This window comes from Gossypium hirsutum, chromosome A13 (genome assembly GCF_007990345.1).
Source record: "Gossypium hirsutum isolate 1008001.06 chromosome A13, Gossypium_hirsutum_v2.1, whole genome shotgun sequence".
In the NCBI taxonomy this organism is placed as follows: Eukaryota; Viridiplantae; Streptophyta; class Magnoliopsida; order Malvales; family Malvaceae; genus Gossypium; species Gossypium hirsutum.
Genome location: NC_053436.1, coordinates 108,493,091 through 108,515,998, shown reverse-complemented (window position 1 = coordinate 108,515,998; position 22,908 = coordinate 108,493,091). Strand labels below are relative to the sequence as shown.

At 30.0% G+C, this 22,908-nt stretch overlaps 2 protein-coding genes and 1 long non-coding RNA gene across 3 annotated transcripts; 2 read left to right on the top strand and 1 right to left on the bottom strand.

The window, feature by feature from the left end:
• Positions 1-4,562: 4,562 nt before the first annotated feature.
• On the top strand, positions 4,563-6,573 carry LOC121212611 (probable 2-oxoglutarate-dependent dioxygenase AOP1). The gene is made up of 3 exons (XM_041085719.1): positions 4,563-5,251; positions 5,370-5,688; positions 6,099-6,573. Exons 1-3 carry the CDS (start codon positions 4,872-4,874, stop codon positions 6,369-6,371), a joined length of 972 nt encoding a protein of 323 aa, XP_040941653.1. The 5' UTR covers positions 4,563-4,871; the 3' UTR covers positions 6,372-6,573.
• Positions 6,574-9,851: 3,278 nt separating this feature from the next.
• Positions 9,852-10,630, bottom strand: LOC107942045 (uncharacterized). Its single transcript, XR_001695748.2, has 2 exons — positions 10,443-10,630; positions 9,852-10,144 (listed from the first exon to the last, which is right to left on the bottom strand). It is a non-coding gene; the product is annotated as an uncharacterized lncRNA (long non-coding RNA).
• A 10,187-nt stretch (positions 10,631-20,817) lies between these two features.
• LOC107942042 (probable 2-oxoglutarate-dependent dioxygenase AOP1) lies at positions 20,818-22,636 on the top strand. The gene is made up of 2 exons (XM_016875686.2): positions 20,818-21,428; positions 22,212-22,636. Exons 1-2 carry the CDS (start codon positions 21,052-21,054, stop codon positions 22,231-22,233), a joined length of 399 nt encoding a protein of 132 aa, XP_016731175.2. The 5' UTR covers positions 20,818-21,051; the 3' UTR covers positions 22,234-22,636.
• Positions 22,637-22,908: the final 272 nt, after the last annotated feature.

Below are 22,908 nucleotides of genomic sequence, written 5' to 3'. Positions count from 1 at the left end.
TGAGTCTATTTTCTGTAGAAACAAGTAAGAACTTCATATGAAAATCCTACAGTGAGAAAACTTATTTTTAGTGACTAGAGGTCAGGGCAGTCAGGTGGTGAAACAGGGGAGACTTTAACTAATAAACTGTATTAATTTGCTGAACCAAAAATTCTAAAAATTTATGGTGAGTAGATATATGAGTCTAGTTTTAGGGAAAATTTACGGAATTAAATTTCGAGTTCTGTAGCTCAAGTTATAATTAATTTAGTAACTGCTGCGCGATTGGACAGATTTGCTGCGAATAATGAAATAAAATTTCAAACCTAGTTTTTATGCTCCGAATTGGTAAGATAAGCTAAGTAATGCCTCGTGCTCGACTCCGGAAACGGTCTCGGGTAAGGGGTGTTACAGTCACAACGTCAATGTCGCATTTGCTTGGGATTTTCATCGCATTGTGATGTCAGGCCTGCTTTGGCCTTTCTTCAATTGCTCATCGAATCTCATCTAAGGTGTTTGCAACATGTTCGATAAATGCGAGGTACATCCCACAATATTATATACTATTGAAAAAAGCCTTTATTATATATTAAGCACTTAGTTGAGTTGGTGTCACAAATTAACCTAGTACCAACTCAACTAAATAATGACAAAAATATTTGTACTTTATAATGTAAATTGTATTTTTTTGAGGATATTTTTTCAGCTTATATCTCTTTGTATAGAAAAATATACACATATAATAAAGTTTGAACCTAAACTTTTATAGTTTTCAACATTCATACTTTACCATTAAACCAAAACTTTATTTTTAATTTATATTAATTTTTATAAATATATTTATTACATAAATTCATTTCTACCATAATAACTAATCTCAGTTACTATTATTATGAATAAGTTAATGGACTTTGCCGAGAAAAAAGAAAATAGGTGTGCCATTGTAATATACGAATGGTCATGATTTTGATGGATGCAGTCCCTTTGCTAGTATTCTATTTTAGGGCTAGAAATTGAAACCAAATATGGAGAGTTAGGGAAATTGTTTGGGATTATTGATCGTTGCACTAATTAGCTGACTTAATTTCAGTTCGAAGATATTCACGAGCAAAATAATGGTATACAAGCAAAATAATGGTATGAAGGATGTTTTGGTGAAAATTAGTATATGGGGATGTTTTTTGAAAGTTTAGTGGTGAATTTTGTTTAATGCATTATAATTCTAGTTGTCTAGAGAATTTTATCTTTAGTTGTTAGTAGTAATATTGTTATATTCATGTTATACTTAAAAAAATGTTGGTGATTTCAACATCTTTCTCGGTTTTACATTACTTTTCTCGACTGAGGGAAAAAAAAAAAAGATGGAGAGAGGATAAAGTTGTGTCCATCGCCCAATTCTTTCATGATTGTATGGCTGGAGATCTTTTCATGGAGATATTGGATAGTAAATCCGATTAATTTCAAGTTGATTTTGGGTGAACATTTTTATCTTCTCTTCTAGCTGATGTCATCATATTTGGTTTCATATTTATCTACGAGACAGCAAATGGATTGAAGTATTTCTTTTCCATATTGTGGAAATATAGAAACTGACATCATGGAGTGAGAGTGAATTTGGATTGATGGTGATATGTAATATATTTAACTTATTTTTTTGTCTCATATTAGTGTCGTTACAATATCTATTTTTATTGTCACTATTATTTTTACACTTATCATAAGAAAATACACTGTTAATTTAAATTCATCTTAAAAATTTTAAATTAAATTAATCAGTTTATGGAAAATAAATAAATTGTTTGGTTTAATACATTATATAATTTATTTTTTATTTTTTTAATTGATGAAACTTGAATCTTGAATATAAATTAATTTTTTACCACTGCACTTTCCTGGGTAATGTTATTTGTTAATATTTTTGGTCTATTAGATACATGGAAAAAAAAAGTCAAATATTTATAACGGGAAATTTCCTCAAACAGCTATTTATTACAGAAAATTTTGGACTTAATATTTTCCAATATTTGTGTTGAATTAGTAAATATGAATCATCATGATTTCGATGGATGTGGTTTTAGGGAAGTTGGATTGCAACTAGCAATAAAGAAAATGCTTTATCTTCAATTGCACCACCTATATTAAATTTGCATCCACAAGTCTTGGTTGTTAATTAAAATAATCTATTAAAATTTTTCTTAAACAGTTTACGTCATTGATTATTAAAATAAATTAATAAATTAATTTATTGGTGACATGTGATATCTTTAGTTTAATTTAATATTTTCTCAAAAATATTAAAAAGCATAAAAATTATTAAAAATATATAAAAATAAAATATTAAAATTGATATAAAATTATAAAAAAATAAAAAAATTATAAAAATATTACAAAATATAAAAATCCAATCAATTCTAAATTATCACATCAATCAAACTTATTTAAAATGTTTAAAATTTAAAAAAAAGTTTATTAAAAATCTTAAAAGATAATAAAAAATTGTAAAAATATTATAAAAATATTAAAATAGATAAAAATTTATAAAAATTATAAAAAAATGATAACTACTTGAATTGGACCAGTTAGCTCAAAACCGGAAAGGGTATCAGACGAGGAAAGCCATTAGACCGGTTGAATTGGGAATCGGAGGATTATTTTTTTTTGTATATTTAATATTTTTATTAAAACAAAATTTCATTATCCAACTATTAGCATATGTCAAAATGAAATATTCTAAAAAAGGTTTTTAAAATCGGACTGGTGATCAAACCATCAAGCCATTGGTTTGTCAGTTAGGTTGATCCGTCAAGTTCAATTAAATAAAAAATGATTCAACTGTCCAGTTCCTAGGTCAACCACTCTAATGGCTTTCTCCGAATCAGTATGCTTATTGATTTTGGTTTAATCTGTCAAATTGATTAATCTTGTCTAGTTCAAGTTTTTATATTTTTTTTATAATTTTTATAAGTTTATATCAATTTTAATATATTTTTATAGTTTGGATGGTTATTATATAATTTTAATAATTTTTTATAAAATTTTAAAGATTTTTTATAATTTATTAGAATCTTATATTTTTATAATATTTATAAGTTTATATTAATTTTCATACATTTTTGTTATTTTAATATTTAATAATTCTTATATTTTTTTGATAATTTTTTTCTGACTTATATATATATTTATAATTTTCTAATGAGTTTTGACTATTTTTATGAAAAAAATTAGATTAAAGTATGAACTACCGCGTGTTACTATTTGATTGATTCATCAATTTATTGTAACACTCAACGTAGTTAATAACAAAAACTGTTGACGGCGAACTTAATTGATTATTTTAATTAATAGAAGGAGCTTAATTAAGTACAGATTTAATACACAAGCTTAACTGATTTTTTTTTTTTTGCAATTTCTTAAAGACTTTTTAAACATACAACCCTTAAAATTATTTCCACAGAAATTTAAAATATGTCGTTTTGTTGGAAATAATTAAAATGATTTCCACGCAAAATTAGTTTGTTTTCACACTGGTACAAGGATAAAAATGTGTATTTCTTTTAAATGTATATAGAAATTCATTTGTTTTTAGTTGAATAAAATTTTCCACATGCCAAAATGGAATTTACTACCACGTAAATATCAACATTTCACATTATACATCAAACCAAAACTAGATTCATCGTCTTGAATCTATAAATTTGAACCCTCGTGTTTTTCCTTTTAAATGCAAATATTTATTTTCTTCTATAAATGAAGGAGCTGAGCAGTCAACATCTACATTATCATTACCCAAAGCAAATTCTACACATGAGACAAAAATAATCTCGTTATAGGTTTGGTCATATCTATTTTTTATAACATAATTTTTAAAACTATTCATAGTCTCTCCTTAAACCATAAACAAACCCATATTCTCTTGCATTGACAGTAATACACATATTAATCAAACTAAAATTCAATCGACAAGTTTTAGAAAAATTAAATTACGACAACTTATAAATTTAAAATCAATATCATTATATTATACATTTAATTAAATATTAAATAGAGTTTTAAATTTTCTTAAAAAAAGTAGAGTTTTAAATTTATTCTCTATTTCAAATAAGTAAATAAAATAAAATAAAAGTTGGAATCACAATTTCATGCTACATTATTTTGAGAAATTGGATTCAATCAATATATTAAATTAGACATAAATTAGAGTAAAGGTTGAATATAAGGAATTGGATCGAAAGATTGGTAAATTGATTAAAACTGTTTTTTTTTATATATTTTTAATTTTTATAATTTATTTAATAGAATATGATAAATCAATCCAACTAATTAAATAAAAACTTAATGGTTTGGTTGACTCAGCCACGAATAAGATTTTGAAAACTATGGTGCCTGCCTTGCAGAGCATGGCATTGCAGGGCGAGAATTTGATATAAAAAATGGACAGCGGATAGAGTAGACGTCCATCAGGTGGTTCTTTCGTCATTTTAAGTATGAAACTGTTTTCTTCTAGCTGGCTTTGTTTACTTTGACTATATGTAGTTTTCTTGAGTAGACAAAAAAAGAATGGACTTATTTCTTTATTTTTCGCACTGTGGAAATATGAAAATTAGATGTGAAAAGATAAATAAAACTCGAGTATTATTTCCTTTTATTTCCATTTTTTTAATCCATGAAGCTTGAATTCAATCTCCTTTTTTATATGTATTAAGCAGCGTATAAAGTTTGCTTTGACCAGAGCCACCTCCTTCGTTTTGCTTGGATATTTCGCTTTGCCCGCTACCATTGGGAAAAAACTATAAATAGACGTAAACCCCAACCCAAAGAGAAACCAAGTTAGTTTACAAGCTGATTTAGTTTAAGAAAACATTTCCTTAGAGCATAAAAGAAAATTTACGAACATGCCGGGTGTCAATCCTGAAATTGAGTTCCCAGCCATTGAGTTCCGTTCATCGGATTTGAAGCGAGGAACCGAAGGGTGGAACCGTTTGTGCAAGAGGGTTCAACGGGCTTGTGAGACTTTCGGTTGTTTCGAGGTGGTATACGAAAAGGTATCCACGAAACTTCGAGAGGATGCGTTTGGGTTGATGAAAGAAATGGTTGAGCTCCCAGTGGAGACGAAGCAGAAGAATAATAGTCCCATGCCTTACCATGGTTGGGTTGGACCTTGCAAGCAGGTTTCTGTGTTGTATGAAGGCTTTGGAGTTGGAGATGCCTCCAACTATGACTCTGTTAAAAGTTTTGCTCAACTTATGTGGCCTAATGGTCACCCACACTTTTCGTAAGAAAAATCCTTTTACCTTTCTAATTCTGTGGGTTGGGTTGTTCTCGAATCATTTCTGGTTCGAGTTGAGTGAGTTTGAATTATTGACTTTTTTATTTTGATATTTTATTTTCAGTGACACTATTCATACCCTAGCGACGCAAATGGAGGATTTGAACAAGTTAATTTGGTTAATGTTAATTGATAGTTATGGATTAGGGGATGACTCATTGAAGATGAACTACACAACGTTAGTGCGGATGATGAAATATATGGCCCCTCCGCCAGGGGAGTATGAGAGAGGACTCTTTGCTCATACTGATAAACCAGTAAGCACACTCATTTGTGAGGATCAAATTTCAGGGCTGGAAATTGAGGTCAATGATGGTCAATGGATCAAGCTGACTAATTTATCTCCTTCTTCCTTTGTATTTGTGGTTGGAGATCCTCTCAAGGTATATATATACGATTAATATTTGTTATTTATTTTTTTTAAAATTTAACATAAATAATGTATGTGAATAAAACATAAGAGTTAGAATTAAGTTAAATGAATTTTTGCCTTTTTCTTTTGTTGGGTGGGGGTGGGGGAGGCCTTGTCCCATGGTATTGTTCGCAAGTGCCGAGTTTGATTTAGTCTTGGATAAAAATCATGGAGAACCCTTCTTCTTGCTCTTCAATTAGATTAAAAAGTTTTAACGTGAATAATTATGATAAAATACTTTCTAATATTAATCATAAGATTTTGAGTTCAAAATTTTGAATAACCCCTTTACCTTGCTCATGATAAAAAAAAAAGAAGAGAAACTAGATTATTGATATTGATTTTGAAAATACTTATTGATATTGATTTTGAAAATTGAAGGCTTGGAGTAATGGGAGATTGAAATCAGTGAATCACAGAGTGATGATGAGCGGAGACAAAGATCGATACTCTATAGCAGCTTTTGTCATTCCAAATGAGGGTACTATAATCAAGACACCCAAAGAGTTTATAGATGACCAACATCCTCGGCTTTTCAAGGACTTAGATTTCATGGAGTTCTTCCTTTTTGCCTTTTCCGACCCAGCAAGGCACATCGACAACGGGGAGTTGCTCCATGTCTTTGCTGGCCTCTCACCATCAGTTTCCAATTAAAATTATGCTCATATAGACAAGTAAAAGTTTGGTTTTGGTTTTAAATTAATATTACAAATAATAAATTGAGTCCTATACTCGAGATCTACGTTCTCGAACTGTATTACCATGTTATATTTTGTTATAATTGTGTACTACAAAATCTACTGTGTTGAGTAATGTTGGTGTATTGAATCAATAAGATTGCAGTTCATGGACTCAACAAGGCGCCTACTCATTGAACTTGAAGATTTGAAGCCATGCATGCATTGATGTTTGAATTTGAGAGCTAATTAGTAGCAATAAATTACACTGACATTTGAATCATTGAAATGGAAGACAAGACAACTTTATTATTATAAAATAATTGATTGAGTTAAAAGATAGTGATATTAATTTCATTAAATTTTTTTAAGAAAAATGCTGGACCATAGCACCAAAACATAAATTAATAACAAAATTATAAAACTCGAATTAAATATCTTTTTAACTAAAAATCCCTAAAACAAAACCATCCAAGGCCCCTATCAGCCTAAAAAGCTCTTATCCTAAACTTAATCCTACATTTTTCCTAAAGCCTTAAAGCCGCAGCCAGTCACCAAAACTTGTCGCTCACTCTCCCTCATTTCTCTTTTTAACTTTATCATTTCCCATGTTCTAACCGACCTTTCTAGAACTTTATTTCTCAAGCCATCTCAGCTATGGCCAAGTTCTCTTCACCCATTCGATTTCGTTTACCAATCTACCCATATTGAAATGCATTTACCCAATCCTTACCGTTTCTGTTCCATTTTCCCAAACCGTTCTACTTTAGCATCTACCTTTCTAACCCACTCACTTCGTTGTTCATGGACTTTGCTTCAGATGTACTGTCTCCTTTGATCCCCGCAGATTGTTTTTCCTTTTCGCTGAAGTTTCTTACTTATTGAGCAGCAATCCTCGACAATCTTCTGCCATAGCGGCTAACACTGCTCCAGAAAGTCCATTATTAATTTCATTATTAAGTGGATAGAAAATTTGATATTTTTTAAATAAAATAATATGTATGATACGACAATTATTTTAAATTATATATATTATATTTCTAGAAAAAAATTATTCTCATTCTTAAAAAAATTAATTTTTTTTGAAATATATGTTTTCTAACGAAAACATTGGAAATAATTTTGGTATACCCTAGTGTAAAAAGTTAAATATTTTAATATATGCAGGTGACAGGATTTAGGCGAGCAACGTGGAGCTGCCAACACCATATGTTAAACTGAATAAAGAATAATATTTTCACAAGAATATATAAATGGTTGAAGAATTCGATTCAGATTTTTCATGCAAATCCATAATTTAAATTATTTGCCAACGACAATATATAATGGTGAATGCTATGTCAAAATCATTTTTTTAAAAAAGAAGAGATCGACTTTGGTTTTGAAAGCAAAAACGAAAATTGGGAGTCGTCACAAATCGTTTTTTGTTTAGGTATTATCGGATCACCAAGAAGTTTGGTCGTTTAAATAAAACATTTTGGTTTACTAAAACAACGATTTTGGTCTACGAAATTTGAGAAAACGGGTTTGGGAGTCGGTTACGTACGAGGAAGGATTAGCACCCTCGTAACGCCCAAAATTGGTACCTAATTGATTAATTAATATCTTAATGTCGAAAATTAAAAAGATTTAAGATAAATTTTGAAATATGATCCCCTTTTATGAATGCTTGGATAACTCGAGGTGGATATTAAGATTTTCTTGTTCCGAAGAAATAAAATATCACATCCAGCACGTAGGAGTACGATATTTCGAAACTTCGATACCAAAATCATTTATGATTTACAAAACTCATGCATTGAACTTTTAAAAAGGATATTCGGTTGTTCGGTCAAACGATAAATCGAAACCCAGCACGTAGGGCACGATTTCTCGAAATTTTCAAACACAAAATATTGCTTTGTTTCAAATTTTTACAATCCCTTTTTATGAATGTTCGTTTTACAAAAATATTTGAATAAATCGAAGCGGATGCTAAAGACCTTCTTATCTCGAAGTAATTAAATGTCACATCCAGTACGTTAGGACACAACAGTTTAAACTCCCGAAAACAAGCTTGCCTTTTGATTTAAAAAAACGTATTTAAATTTTAAAAGGATATTCGATTATTTAGATTAAACGAGAAAAATCAAAATCCAGTAAGTTAGGGCACGATTTTCTCGAATTTCCAAGAACAAAATATTGCCTTATTTTTTGAAGAAAACATGGACGAAAATTTTTAAAAAGGGTATTTGGTCGTTTTGTCAAACGAAAAATCGAAACCCAGCACGTTAGGGCACGATTTCTCGAATTTCCAAAATACAAAATATTGCCTTATTTAGAAATTCTTTATTTTGAAATATAGCGAGTATAATATTTAACGATGTGCGTTGTTTTTGTTTGGGGTATAATAAAACCACTAATTATGTATGAGTATGTTGAAACATAATTTACGATGTGATTTGAACGAAATAAAATGTAATATATAACATGTAACAATACTATGTGAATAAATATGTTATGTTAATGAATGTTAACAACATGAATATAATAACAAATGATTTATAGGGCACGTAATGAAAATATTCACATAATATACTATTTTAAAATCGACATTAACAATCAAAGAAAACAAAACAAAGTAATATATACAACAATTCGAAGTAGACAACATATATATAGTTAAAATAAATAATGCGTGAGAGAAAAAGCATATTTTAAAATAAATAATACAAATAGGGTTCAAAATGTACAAATGTATATAAAAATAAATAACTTAGATCTATTTAACATAAATAGTATATACAAGAAACGAGATATAAAAATCTAAAATAAATAATGTATGTGAAACAACTTAAAATAAAATAATGTATATAACGGTGAAAAAGGTAAACAAATAATACATGAAGCCATTTATAATAATCGATATTTAAAACAATTTAAAAATAAACAAACATAAAACAGTTTCATGGTAGTATATAAAAAGTAAAAAAATCAAATAGTTTAAAATAAATAATATTTAAAAGGGTTTAAGATAAATAACATGTAAAAGAGAAATTTGAAATAAATAATGTATACATATGTAAGTATAAGATAAATAAATTATATAAATGCAACCATATAAGAATATACAAAAGAATATACGAATGGCATACTATATAATATAAAATCAATGATTATACAAAATAATTTGAAACAAGATTTATTTTCCAACAATTAGTAAGATACATAAAGCATAAAACTTAATATAAACATTGTATAAAAAATAATAATAATATAGGCAAGTGTTTGAAATAAACAAAGTATAATTTAAAATTGGAAAACAAATGGTATACATAAATAGACTTAAAGGGAAAAATATAAACATGTTTGCAAGGGTATTTAAATAAGTAATTCAATTAAATTATGTATATATATATGTAAGGCCCAAATTATGCTTGGGCCCAGACCACAAGAATAAACCAAGAAAAAACAAAAATAATTAACAGCCCATCTAATGTCCATTTACAGTTCAAATCATTACAATATTCCACAGTCCAAATTACATGACCCAAATTTAAAACCTAAACCTAATACAACCTAATAACCCAATCCTAATCCCAAAGCACCCGTGGCCCAAACGGTCCAAAACTAAAAAACTTTAGCTAAGACAGAACCCTAGCAGCAAGGAACGCCGCAGCCCTAGCCTCCAGCATGCCTCCGTACGACCCCCTGCGCACCTCCGTATGGCCTTCACGCACCACCCGTACCCGAGCGCCAGCACACCTGCACCTGCAAAGAAACAAACAAGCAACAACAGCAAATAGAAACAAAAAGAAAAACATTGTATTTTTATTTTATTTCGTTAATTTTTCCTCTTTCTTTCGGCTATAAAGCCAGATTTTAACCTTGTAATCGGATTTTTTTTAGAAATGAAATATATGCACAAAGAAAAAGCAGAGGTGATTCCTTTTCTTCCTCGAATCCTTTTAGTTTTCCATGTATCGTTTCGTTTCTGGTTTGGGTCATTCACCATTGTTGTTTTGAAAATAAAGAAATAAACAAAAGAACGGTGACAGAGGAGCCTTACCGTGCGGGCGAGCCATAGTTTTCTTCTCCCTTCTTCGTTGAAATCAAAGTTGAGGAGGGATTTCAGGCTAAGATTCTCTTGGGTTCAAAGAGTCCCATAACAGGAAGATGAATCGGTGTTTAGCAAAGGGGATTAGGGATTTGAAAACAAGCAGATTAGGTGCATGTTAGTTTCGGCTGATTTTAGCCATTTAAACGGATGAAGAACGGCGCCGTTTTGACCAAGTTTGATGGTTCAAAAACGACGTCGCATGATAGCCGTGACCCGATGACCCGGCCCATGTTCGGATGAGATCCGCACATTCGGCTTTGGAGGGTTAATTGCGCGTTAAGTCCTCTTCGTTTGCATAGGCATTCAATCGTGTATGCTGATTTTGCTTCATTTTAGGATTTAGCCCTATAATTTGTGCTCATTTGCAATCGAGTCCGCACTTGAACGCTGCGTCTTGGGAGCCTGTATATTTCCAGTTTAGGTCCCTACACATTTGTGCGTTTCACACTTTTGTCCTCTTTTTTTGATTATTTTATTTATAAATTAGCTCATTTATTTTAATCGTATTTTAATTAGATCCTTTTTATTTTAATAGTTTATCCCCTTTATAATTTGCCCTTTTTTTAATTCTCTTTTAATTAAGTCCCTTCACTTTATTTATTCATTTTATGGCTTATTATCAATCTTTTTTTAGACGCATTCAATTGTTTTTATCCTTGTTTATTTACTGTTCTTTATATATTTTAATGATTTGATTTCGTTTTTCTTTAATCCCTTTTATAATGTTTTTCGCATACACTACTGTATATACATATACTTTATATTAAAGTTATTTTTTTCTTTATTTCATACATATATCATTATTAACCTTATATTTTTTATAATCATGTTTTTTTTTAAAGTTTATTCTTATACTTTATTATGTAGTTCAACGTAATATATCTCTAAAAGTATTATCGTACATATGTACATATTCATTGATACTCATTGTTTAATATATATACATGTTACTAAATCCATGTATTTTATACATGAAGTTGTCCTTATATATAATCACGTTTTTTTAAATCTATTATGTATATAATATATAATAAGACTAATTTAGCCCTATACATATTATCACATCTATGTTATTTTATATGTATTTGTTTTTAAACCTATATGTATATATATTAATAAGCCTACTACTTTAATAGATTTTTCTATTTTAAAATATTTTTTGTTTCATAACTTGTCGAGTATTTTTTTCATGTATATATGAAATAATTTTGGGAACTTCATTTTTTTGTAATTATAAAATTATCATTTTTGAGTGTATGTATATTGTAATGGGCCAATTTAGCCCGGGCCTACGTTAGAACCAAAACCCAAAATAAATACCAAATTATTAAACCAAAAGTCCAAAGAATAAAACCAAACTAATAGTCTGTCATAAAGGTCCAAATATTACAACCAATATTGATACCCAATGCCCCATAGCCCAAATACAACGGCCCAATAACTGGAACAGACCCAAACGGCCCCAAAAATTGAGCCAAGTTTCGGCAAACCCTAAGTCACCCCTCTCTCCTGCGCCGCAACAGCAACTGGGCAATAGACCCATACCTCCACTACAGCAGTCCCATACCTCCACAGCCCTCGTACGCCACGCCCCCACCCCGTGCGCATGCCAACAGACTCTGTACCTACAAGAAAGAAACAAAAACAGCAGCAAATGGAAACAAATATATTGTATATTTTCGGTTGATTTCCTTTTTCGACTATAAAAACCCAGCTTTTAATCTTTGTAAAAGGGGGCATATTTTTACGAACGAATACACAATAGGCAATACAAAAAAAGCAATATTGGAAGGTGATTTCTCCGATCTAAATCTCTGGGCTTTCTCTTTGTGATTATTTTCTTGCTTTTTTTTTATTTCGAGAGTAAATAAAAGAAAAGGGGAACACGAACACAGACGCACACAGAATATACACGCACAGAAATATAAAAAAAAAAGCAATTAAGAATTTGCAAGGGTAATCTCAAGTTTTCTTTCGTTCTTTCTTTTTTTTTTCTTTTTTTGTTTGGTTTAGATCGTCTTTTAGTAGGTAAATCGACTCCAATGAGATCCCGAATACTTTAAGATACAAAAGTAGGGGAAAGGGGTCAAGTGGTGTTGAATCTCTATTTTATGAACTTTCTTCGTTTTTTAAAAATGTATGAGATTTGAAGTTTTATTTTTTCTCAAGTAAAAAAGAAAATACTTACTAATTTCCTCAAGGCATGGTCGAATACTTACAGCAACAGAATCGGGAATTGTTTTGCTCGCCGCTGGACACCAAATCCGATGGAGATTCAGCTGCTTGTAAAAGGAACCCTAGCAAATTTAATTTCAAGGCTGCTGGTTTTTGTTGAAATGGATGGGTATTTGAAAGGAAAGGAAGGGAAAAATGGTTTAAAATGGTCTGAAATACAAAACAGTGCTGCCCATGACCATAAGGGTCCGCGCGTGGGCCCGAATAGTAAAATGGATCTGCGCCATGTTGTGTGAATGGGGAAATTTCGTGCTGAATCCTTCCCTTGCGCACAACCTTCAATTTGCGCCCCAATTTCCCTCCCTTATGTTTTAAAATTTAGCTCGCTAATTCATGCGTTGCTTCACTTTGATCCACGATCCAGTTTAGTATTATGGGCGCAGGATATTTTCACTTCTAGTCCCCGCACATTTGCACACGTGGCACATTGATCCTATTTTATAATTATCTTATTTGTAAATTGTTTCTTCTGTTTTAATTTTGTTTCAATTAAATATTATTTTTGTACATTTTTACATGCTTAATTGTTAGTCGTGATATTTTGGGTTGTTTTAGCTAGTTGAATTTTGTAATCTTTTCTGTTTTTATTCTACTGTTTTAGTAATGAGTGTATTATTTGAAGTAAAATTTATTTTGGTTTGGGTATGCTATTAATTCTATGTTTTTTACATATCTTAAGGTTTATATTCTTTTTGAGAATTTCATCTATTTTTATACATCATTTAAATTATTATTAAACTTATATTTTACCTGCATACATTATCAAAGCAATATTTTTTTATATAAATATAATTTTTAGCAAATTTGTATATAATTGTTTTTCTATGTTATTTATTATATATATAATTTATACTAACTTTAAGTTAATTTTATAATTCATTTATTTATTCTATATTATTTTAATATTCAATTCTTTTAAAAAATGTCTTCACATGAATATAATACATATTAAACTATTTTTATTATAGTATGAGTTATTAATTTCGTGTAACTTACGTAAATATTTTTATGCATATATCATCTTTTAAATTTATTCATGTGTATAATATATATTTTTAAGGACCATATTTTAAATTGCATAATTCACTTATTGTATATATTTTCATATTTTATTACCCTTATGTATGTATTATTTATATGTTCCATCACTCCCAAATCAATTTGTTACATATAAGATTATATTATACTTGTTCTCAAAGTTCTCTTATTAAATATAGGCATATAGATATATATTACTAATCAAAGTATTTTGTAAATATGTTTTTACCCCTTTTTTTGAGTATATGATGATGTTTTTAAATTTGCTTATGTATTAATATATTTATTTAATTTTTCATACATTATCAATTTCATATCATTTTTTTTAAAACAAATATTTCCAAATATATATATACATATGGGTTTTATGAAGATATTATGTATATTATATCTTATAGTATGTTTAGTAAGATTCATATTAAATCCAACGAACTTACTAAGCTTCATTAAGCTTACTATGTTGTTTAATGTTCTTTAAAGATTTACGAGAAGCTGAGAGGTTAGATCAACACATCGAATCACACTATCCAACTCGCCGGTAGATTTTACTAAATATATTATGTTTTATATGGCATGTATAGGGGTTCAAATGGTAGTGTAAATGTTAAAATTACAATATGGTTATGTTTTATGTTAACTTATATATGTATGGTTTGTCATGTTTGATATAAATATTTGTATGAGTATTGAATAAATTGGTAAAGTATGTTAATATAGGTGATTACATATGTGAATTAATTTATGTTCTAATTAGAATGTTAGAATATATGAGATAATATGAACATATTAAAGTTAGAAATTGGTTGTTTTAGAGATCCTTTTATGGTCTATTTTCGTCTAAACGGGCAGAGACACGGGCATGTATCTCAGCCGTATGTGACATATGGCCTGGCACATGGGCGTGTGGCCTGGTCGTGCATCCCCTGCACCTTAAAATTTCAAAATAGAATGCCCAGGTTTTTGTACACGGCCTAGCACACGGGTGTGTGGTTGGTCATGTGACTTAAGTCAGAAAGTTGCACGGGTAAGAACACGTGCTGGAACACGATCATGTGCCTCATATCGAATGCCCATAAAACCTAAGACGCGGGCGTGTGTCCGCTGCTCCTAAGAAGACTTTTTTTTAAAATTTGGGAAAATTTTCCTAAGTGTTCAGTTTAGTCCCAATTCAATTCTAAGGTATATTTTGGGCCTTGAGGGCCCATCTAAAGGACAATATGAGTGTTATATGTTTGATTCTTGAATTGTATAATAAAGATAATGAAATATTCGAAATTAGTCTGTAAATTTTGGCTATGCTTCGTAACCCTATTCCAACGATGGATAAGGGTTAAGGGTGTTATATCGATCCATGTCACTTTCTCTATTAATACTATTTTCTCCGAGCATGACTTTATTTTGACCAAAAAATTCTTTCAAATATGCCTGTTGTAGGCCAATTTTGGGCCTGTTTACATCAAAGTTACCTTAATCCATTTATACCCTAAACCCAAAATCCATTAAAACCCGAATGGCCTAATAACCAAATGACCCATTTAAATTGCTCGGGCCCGAGTACAAATACCCAAAACCCAGTTACAACCAGACCCACTATCCAAACCTTAACCCATTAGACCCACTTAAACCCATTTATATCAAAACCCAAACTAACCTAAACACTTAAAACCCAACACTAGCCCAAACCCACTTGAAACCCCAAACCCAAAATAGAAAATACCTAACCCTAGCCACTTGCACTGACTGTGGAGCCGAACCTACCCCCCACCTGTCCCTGACACCAGCCACCAGCACCATTCCCTGCACCACCGATCACCTCCACCGCTCGTGCCCATCCCCTGCAATTAGTAAGGAAGACAAGACAGAAACAATAGGAAAATAGATGAAAAAGGGTTATAAAAACCCGAATCAAAAATTGTAAAAGGGTTGGATTTTTTATCAATACAAGGATTAGATTCCAATATATACACAAACAGATCGAAAATATATAGGAAGAAATACAAGAATAATACCAATCCAGCAACCAAAAAACCGACATCAAAGCCTTAAGGTGAATTTTTCTATTTTATTTTTCGTTTTATTTTCGAACCTATTTCTTCCATATTTATAAACACATAAATATAAATAAAGAATAATATTATAAAACGTAAAAAAAATAATAAAAAAACAAATTTTTTACCTTTTCAGGCCACGGTCCAACGATCGGATTGGTGACCGGCCCATGGCCGGGTTCCCTCCCCCTCTCCCTTTTCTCTCCCCTTTTTCTTTTCTTCCCCCTCTTTAAAATAATTTTTTTTTAAAAAATTATCTTTTATAGGGACCAAAACGGTGCATTTTGGTCCCCCCATTTAACCTGAAACGGCGCCGTTTTGATCAAGGCCAACCCGAGACCCGACCCGCTTCAGCTAAGATCCGCGTGTTTTTGCTCTTAGGGACTATTTGTGCCATCGGTCCTTCCGCTTTTCTAATACTTCACAATTAAGTCTTTATGGATTTTCAATTTGGCCTAACAGTTTACTTTGGTTTCTGATTTAGTCCCATAATACTGCGCGTTTTGGGGCAAACGAGTTTATTGTGCTTTTGGTCCTTCCCCTATTTTTTGCGTGTTTAATTTGGTCCTGTTCTCTTTCTCTTTATTTCAAATTCGCCCTAGAATTCTATCCTTCATTCAATTTTAGTCCTTTCAGGTTATTTTCATATCTTTATTATTAAACTAATTATTTTTAATATTACTTAATATCATTATATTTACTATTATTTATATTATTCTTATTATTATTAATAATAGTATATGTTAATTGTGTATGCATATATCTTTAATATACATATATCTGTGTAATGTAATACTATTAATAGTTTTTTAATATTATTGTCGTTGCTAATACATATGTGTATCGTATATGTTTTTATATATATGTATATATCTTTAGTATTATTAGTTATACGTTCTACTATTTCTTGTATATGTTTTATCAATGTTAGTATGTGTTCTATTTTGTGTATATATCTTTAATATATGTATATACTATGTAAATATTTTAACATTTTTATATATATTGTGTGTATGTATCTTTAAATATTGCATTTTTATATATGTTATGTATATACCTCTAATACCATATTATTTGTACATTTTTATTTTTCATATCTTTTTAATACCACATCATATATATATCTTTTTAATACCACATCATATATATATTATTTATTTTTATTCCTATCATATTAGTACATATATTTTATTATACGTTTATGTATATATATTTTTATTAATAGTATTATTTTCATATATCCTTATATTTACTATTATACTTATTATTTTATTCTAATATTATTATGTATTTATTTTAAAATATATGTAAATATTTTCAACATTATTAGTTATATTTTTTATATACTATTCCATGTACATATTTCCATATCATCTTAGGTATATATCCTTAAACACTATTGTATGTATATGTATATTTAAGTATATTTTTAATATCATATTGTGTATATATTACTATTACATTTATTTTATTCTTACTATACTTATTATTAATATTAGTACATATGTTTTATTGTTCTTGTATACACGTTTTATATATAGTATTATTTTCGTATATCATTATAATTATTATTATAACTATTATTTTCATTATTATTACTTATTATTTTATTTTAATATTATTATGTATATTTTTCAATATATATTATGTACATACATTTTTCAATATTTATATATATATATTATTATGTATATACTTTAACATTACTAGTTATATATATTTTTACTACTTTGTGTATACATCAAACATTATATATAGTATATTTCTAACATTATTACTATTTAATATATATATGTGAATAAACATATTACGTACGTACTCTTAATATCATTATCACATATGTATTCATTGTTTTTCGCGTCTGATACCATTATTACGTTTACTACATCGCATGCATTGTCATTGTTTTTTAATATTATTGCCGTATTTATTATGTGCCTAGATATATTCCTAACTATTATTTTTTGTTTCCCGCTCATTTTATGTCATCTCACTATACACCGTTTCAAAAATGTTTATTCATGTTTTTATTTGTTTCAATAATCCAGGCAATGTACCGGTTTAACATTAAGTCATCGATTTCATCGCTATGTTGGGTAAACATCAATCGACTTGTGTTAAAACGGTATGTCCTTCTCAAAAATAAAAAAATTAAAAAATTCTCGTGTTTCAACCGGATCACGATTAAATGTTACATTGAACTCGTAGACAACACATGTTTTACAAGATACCAATTTTGGGCGTCGCGAGGGTGCTAATACCTTCCTCGCGCGTAACCGACTCCCGAACCCTATTTTACTCTGATTTTCACGTAGACCCAAATTTGGCCTTCATTTTTGTTCGAGAATAAATTTTCTTAAAAAAGATGATTTATTAGGTGTCCGATCACACCTAGAAGAAAGATCGGTGGCGACTCCCTTTTTTAAATAAAATCGAAAGTCGGTTTTTAAATTTTCAATAAATCGCCTCAATTAGCGACCGAAAGCAAAAAATTTTACGTCGTTACAATGCCCAATCATTTCATTTTAAAATACCAAGTAGTTCATCATCTGGTATTTCTATTAGGAAATGTCTTCCATAAATCGTTCTGATATTAATCTCACCCAATCCACTTCGTACAATTCTTTCTGTAAGACTCTTCATTTCACAAAACGTAACAATTTCTCCCAACAAACATTTTTGAAGTTTCCAAAGTTGTTCACCATCTACATGTCCCTTGATCAATTTAACTTGATTTTCCCCTTACCATCTATAACTTTTTTAAAACTCAGATCACTTCTACTTTTATTAGATGTTTCTCCCACAACCATTCCAATATCCATCTCCTTCTTCCCACTTACCACCCTTTCTTTATGATTTTTAATATTCTTGCTTGAATCCCCTTTAATGAATACTTTTCTCTATACTTGTCTCCTTTCCTTGAATAATAGTTTAACCTATTGATTACCTTTTATGCATCCACCATTTTGTCAAACCTCACGAATCTAAACTTTCTTCCATTCTTACTCTTCTTTGTTGGAATGAATGCATCAATAACATCTCCATGATACCGAAACAATGTCCATAGTCCTTTCCAATGCATGGTAGCCTAATGTTATGAACGAATAATGCAACATGGTGCTTCATCTCACCTTAAACCCCCAATTTTTTTATCTACTACTTGATATAGTCAACAATAAGAAAAACAATGTTTCAAATGGAATGGGAAATGATCATAACTCAAGTGTAAGTAGAATCCCACCTTCGTTCTAAGATATTCTAGCAAGTTCATTATCTTAGAAAAATAACTTACCAGTTATCATCCTTAAGACTAAGAGAACCCCACCACACCTTTCCAAAATTTGCTTTCCTATTTCCACAAAAGTTGAATTTGTTGAGTCTGTAGATCTTTGCTCAAATGCTATCTCTTTGAACAAAGGCCAAGCATCATCATTAGAAATTTGATTCAACCTCTTCTCTTATATTAATTATTAATGCTACATTTGGTTATCGTTTTTTTTTCACATAATTAGATATAAATTAATTACAATTGTATTTTTTTTGCGAATCTTGTAACTTGTTTATGACGAAGAGAAAAAAAAAACTTTTCATTTATTTTGAAGAGGTATTAATTTTTAAAAGAGTTTTTACTCATCGTTTTAATTGCATGTTTAAATTTATACTAATTATTCTTTATTTTATGTATATATTCAATGGTGTCGTTTTTTCTAACTGAATGAGAAATCACCAAATGTCTAGCATTAGTGGCGGAGCCAGGATATTAGTCTTGGGGGGAGCTAAAATTAGAAGTGTTATATAACAGTCGATTTAAAAATATAAACAATTGATTCAAAAGAAGCAATATTCCAACATGACAATCGATTTAAACATATAAAAATATATTCAAAAGAAACAATATTCCAACAATTAAGACGAAATAGCTATAATTTGACTCGGCTAACCATTTTTTATTCTATTTTCACAGGAATGCTCATTGCTTCACAAGCTATCATTTGACATAATTTTAAATAAAGTGGCCAAGGTTTTCTTCCTCCCTTTCACTTTGGCCGGAACTTACTATAACATTATCTAATTATTTTTGTTTCATTTTTACACTTCTAACAAGTTAAAGCCATCCAAAAACATGCACATTTCACTTAATTTTATAAGCTTCCAAGTTCCATCAATATCCTTTAATGGCAACTTTTAATATACTTGATAAAACAAAAAAAAACTATTAGTACATATATGTAAAACAAGTTTTAAATATTCAAAATATATGAAAAGTTTGAAGAAAAACATACTTTACACTTCAAATTTGGAGGAAAAATGATAAAGAAAATTTTTTTTCTTCTTTTCTTGTTAAGCACCAATATGAAGAAGAAATATGATAAAAGTCTCTTCACATTTTCTTTTCTTTATATATATATTACTTATAAAATATTATTATGTTAAGTAAACTATTAAATAAACATTAATTTATTATTATTTAATAAAAATATCATTCAACCATCATAATGAGTAATTTAGCTTCTTCAAGAAGATTTTCTCTTTATTTTTATCAAGAATAAATTTTTTAATAATATTTTTAATCCTATAAAAATATTGGAGGGCCTACTTATACTTTTAGGAGGGCTATAATATATATAAAGGGAAAAATTGCAAAAATCTTAAACCTTGAGAGGCTTACTTATATTTTTGGGAGTACCATAGTGTAAATTTACAAAGGAGTAAATTGAAAATTTTCTTTGGGAGACCATGGCCCCTGGGCCTCAACGTGACTCAGCCACTGTCAAGCATTTTCCTCATGTTGGGTGCTAATGAGTTTCTTTGTTTTTATTTGATGAAAAAAGGAAAGACTTCCTTCACCGGTTAGCAAGTAAAAATATAAAGTTAGTTGGAATTGGATATAATTTATTTTTCAAAATATTAAATTATATATCAAAAGAGTAGTATGAGAGAAATAGCCTTTGCAATTTTAGCTATCGTGAGCGCGACCCAACATCACAATCTCCTCCTTTCTTTTCACACCACAGTAGCGTAGAAAGTTTTCTGTTACACACTGCTACCTCCTTCGTTTTGCATGGATCAGGCAATTAAAACCTAAAGTGATGTTTATCTTCGCCTCACCACCTTTGAGAAAGAGAAAAGGCTATAAATAGACAAATCCATACGCAAAGAGAAACCAAGTTAGTTTACAAGCAGAGTTAGTTTAAGAAAACATTTCCTTAGGAGCATAAGAAAAAGAAGTTAAGAACATGGCTGTTGATGCTGAAATTGTGTTCCCAGTCATTGAGTTCCATTCATCAGATTTAGAGCGAGGAACCGAAGGGTGGAACCGTTTGTGCAAGAGGGTTCGAGAGGCTTGTGAGACTTTCGGTTGTTTCGAGGTGGTGTATGAAAAGATCTCAAAGAATGTTCGAGAGGACGTGTTCGGGTTGTTGAAAGAACTATTTGATGTCCCAGTGGAGAGGAAACAGAAGAACACCAGTCCTATTCCTTTCCATGGTTGGGTTGGACCATGTAAAGAGATTTCTTTGTTGTATGAAGGCTTCGGACTTGGAGATGCCTCCAACTATGATTCTATTAAAAGCTTTGCTCAAGTTATGTGGCCTGATGGTCACCCACACTTTTGGTAAGAAAAATTCTTTTACATTTTTAATTCTACGAGTTTGGTTGATTTTTTATTATGATATTTTGTTCCAGTGACATTATGATATTTTGTTCCAGTGACATTATACACACTATGACAACACAAATGGAGGAGCTAAACAAGTTAATCTGGTTAATGATAATTGATAGTTATGAATTAGGGAATAGGTCACTAGATATGAACTACAAAAACGCTGATGCGGATGATGAAATACATACCCCCTCAACAGGGAGAGTATGAGAGTGGGCTCTTTGCTCATACTGATAAACCACTCAGTACACTCATTTGTGAGCATCAAATTCCAGGGCTGGAAATTGAGGTCAATGACGGCCAATGGATCAAGTTGTTTAATTTATCTCCTTCTTCCTTTGTATTTGTGGTAGGAGATACTCTCAAGGTATTAATATATATGATTAACCTTTTTTTTATTTATTAAAAACTTAACATAAATGATGAATGGGTTGGGGAGGGGGAAGACCTTGTCCTCTGGCACTCTCTTGAGTCCTGAATTTGATTAAGTACTGGATTCTAATTTTAGACAACCCTTCTTTTTGCTTATCAATATATATATATTTTAGATTTGAATAGATTTGAATAATTACCATAAAATCTTTACTAACGTTGACATCAGATTTTGGGTTAAAATTTTTTAATAACCTCGGTACCTGCTCATGATAAATATATATAATGAAATTACATTATTGATTTTGAAAGTAAATAATTATATAAAAAATATTTATTGATGTTGATTTTTGAAAATTGAAGGTATGGAGTAATGGGAGATTAAAAGCGGTGACTCACAGAGTGATGATGAACGAAGGTAAAGATCGATATTCTATGTCAGCATTCGCAGTTCCAAATGAAAATACCATAATCAAGGCACCCAAAGAACTTATAGATGAGCAACATCCTCAACTTTACTAGGACTTTGATTTTAAGGACTACTTACTTTTTGTCTACTCTGACCCAAAAAAGCGCATCAACTCCGGCCAACAGATTGACGCCTTTGCTGCTCTCTCACCACCAGCTTCCAATTAAGTGCGCGCCCATATCAACTAGTAAAAACTCGGTTTCGGTTTTAAATTAATGTTAGAAATAATAAATTGAGTTCTGTACTCGATATCTGCATTCTCGTAATGTATTGTGATGTTATAATTTGTTAGAATCGTGTATGGATTCGATAAGATAGAAACTTATGGATTCGATAAGATGCCTACTCATTGAACTTGAAGATTTGAAGCCATGCATGCATTGATGTTTGAATTTGAGAGCCAATTAGTAGCCATAAATTACACTGTTTATTTTTACCTCAATCACACTGATATTTGAATCATCGAAATGAGAGAAAAAAGGATGACAATCTTATCAGCCAAGAAAAAGATTTAATTAAAAAATATAAAAGTCTAGTAAACATTACAAAACCAGCAAGAAAATATGAACCACCACCACTAAACACCATGGA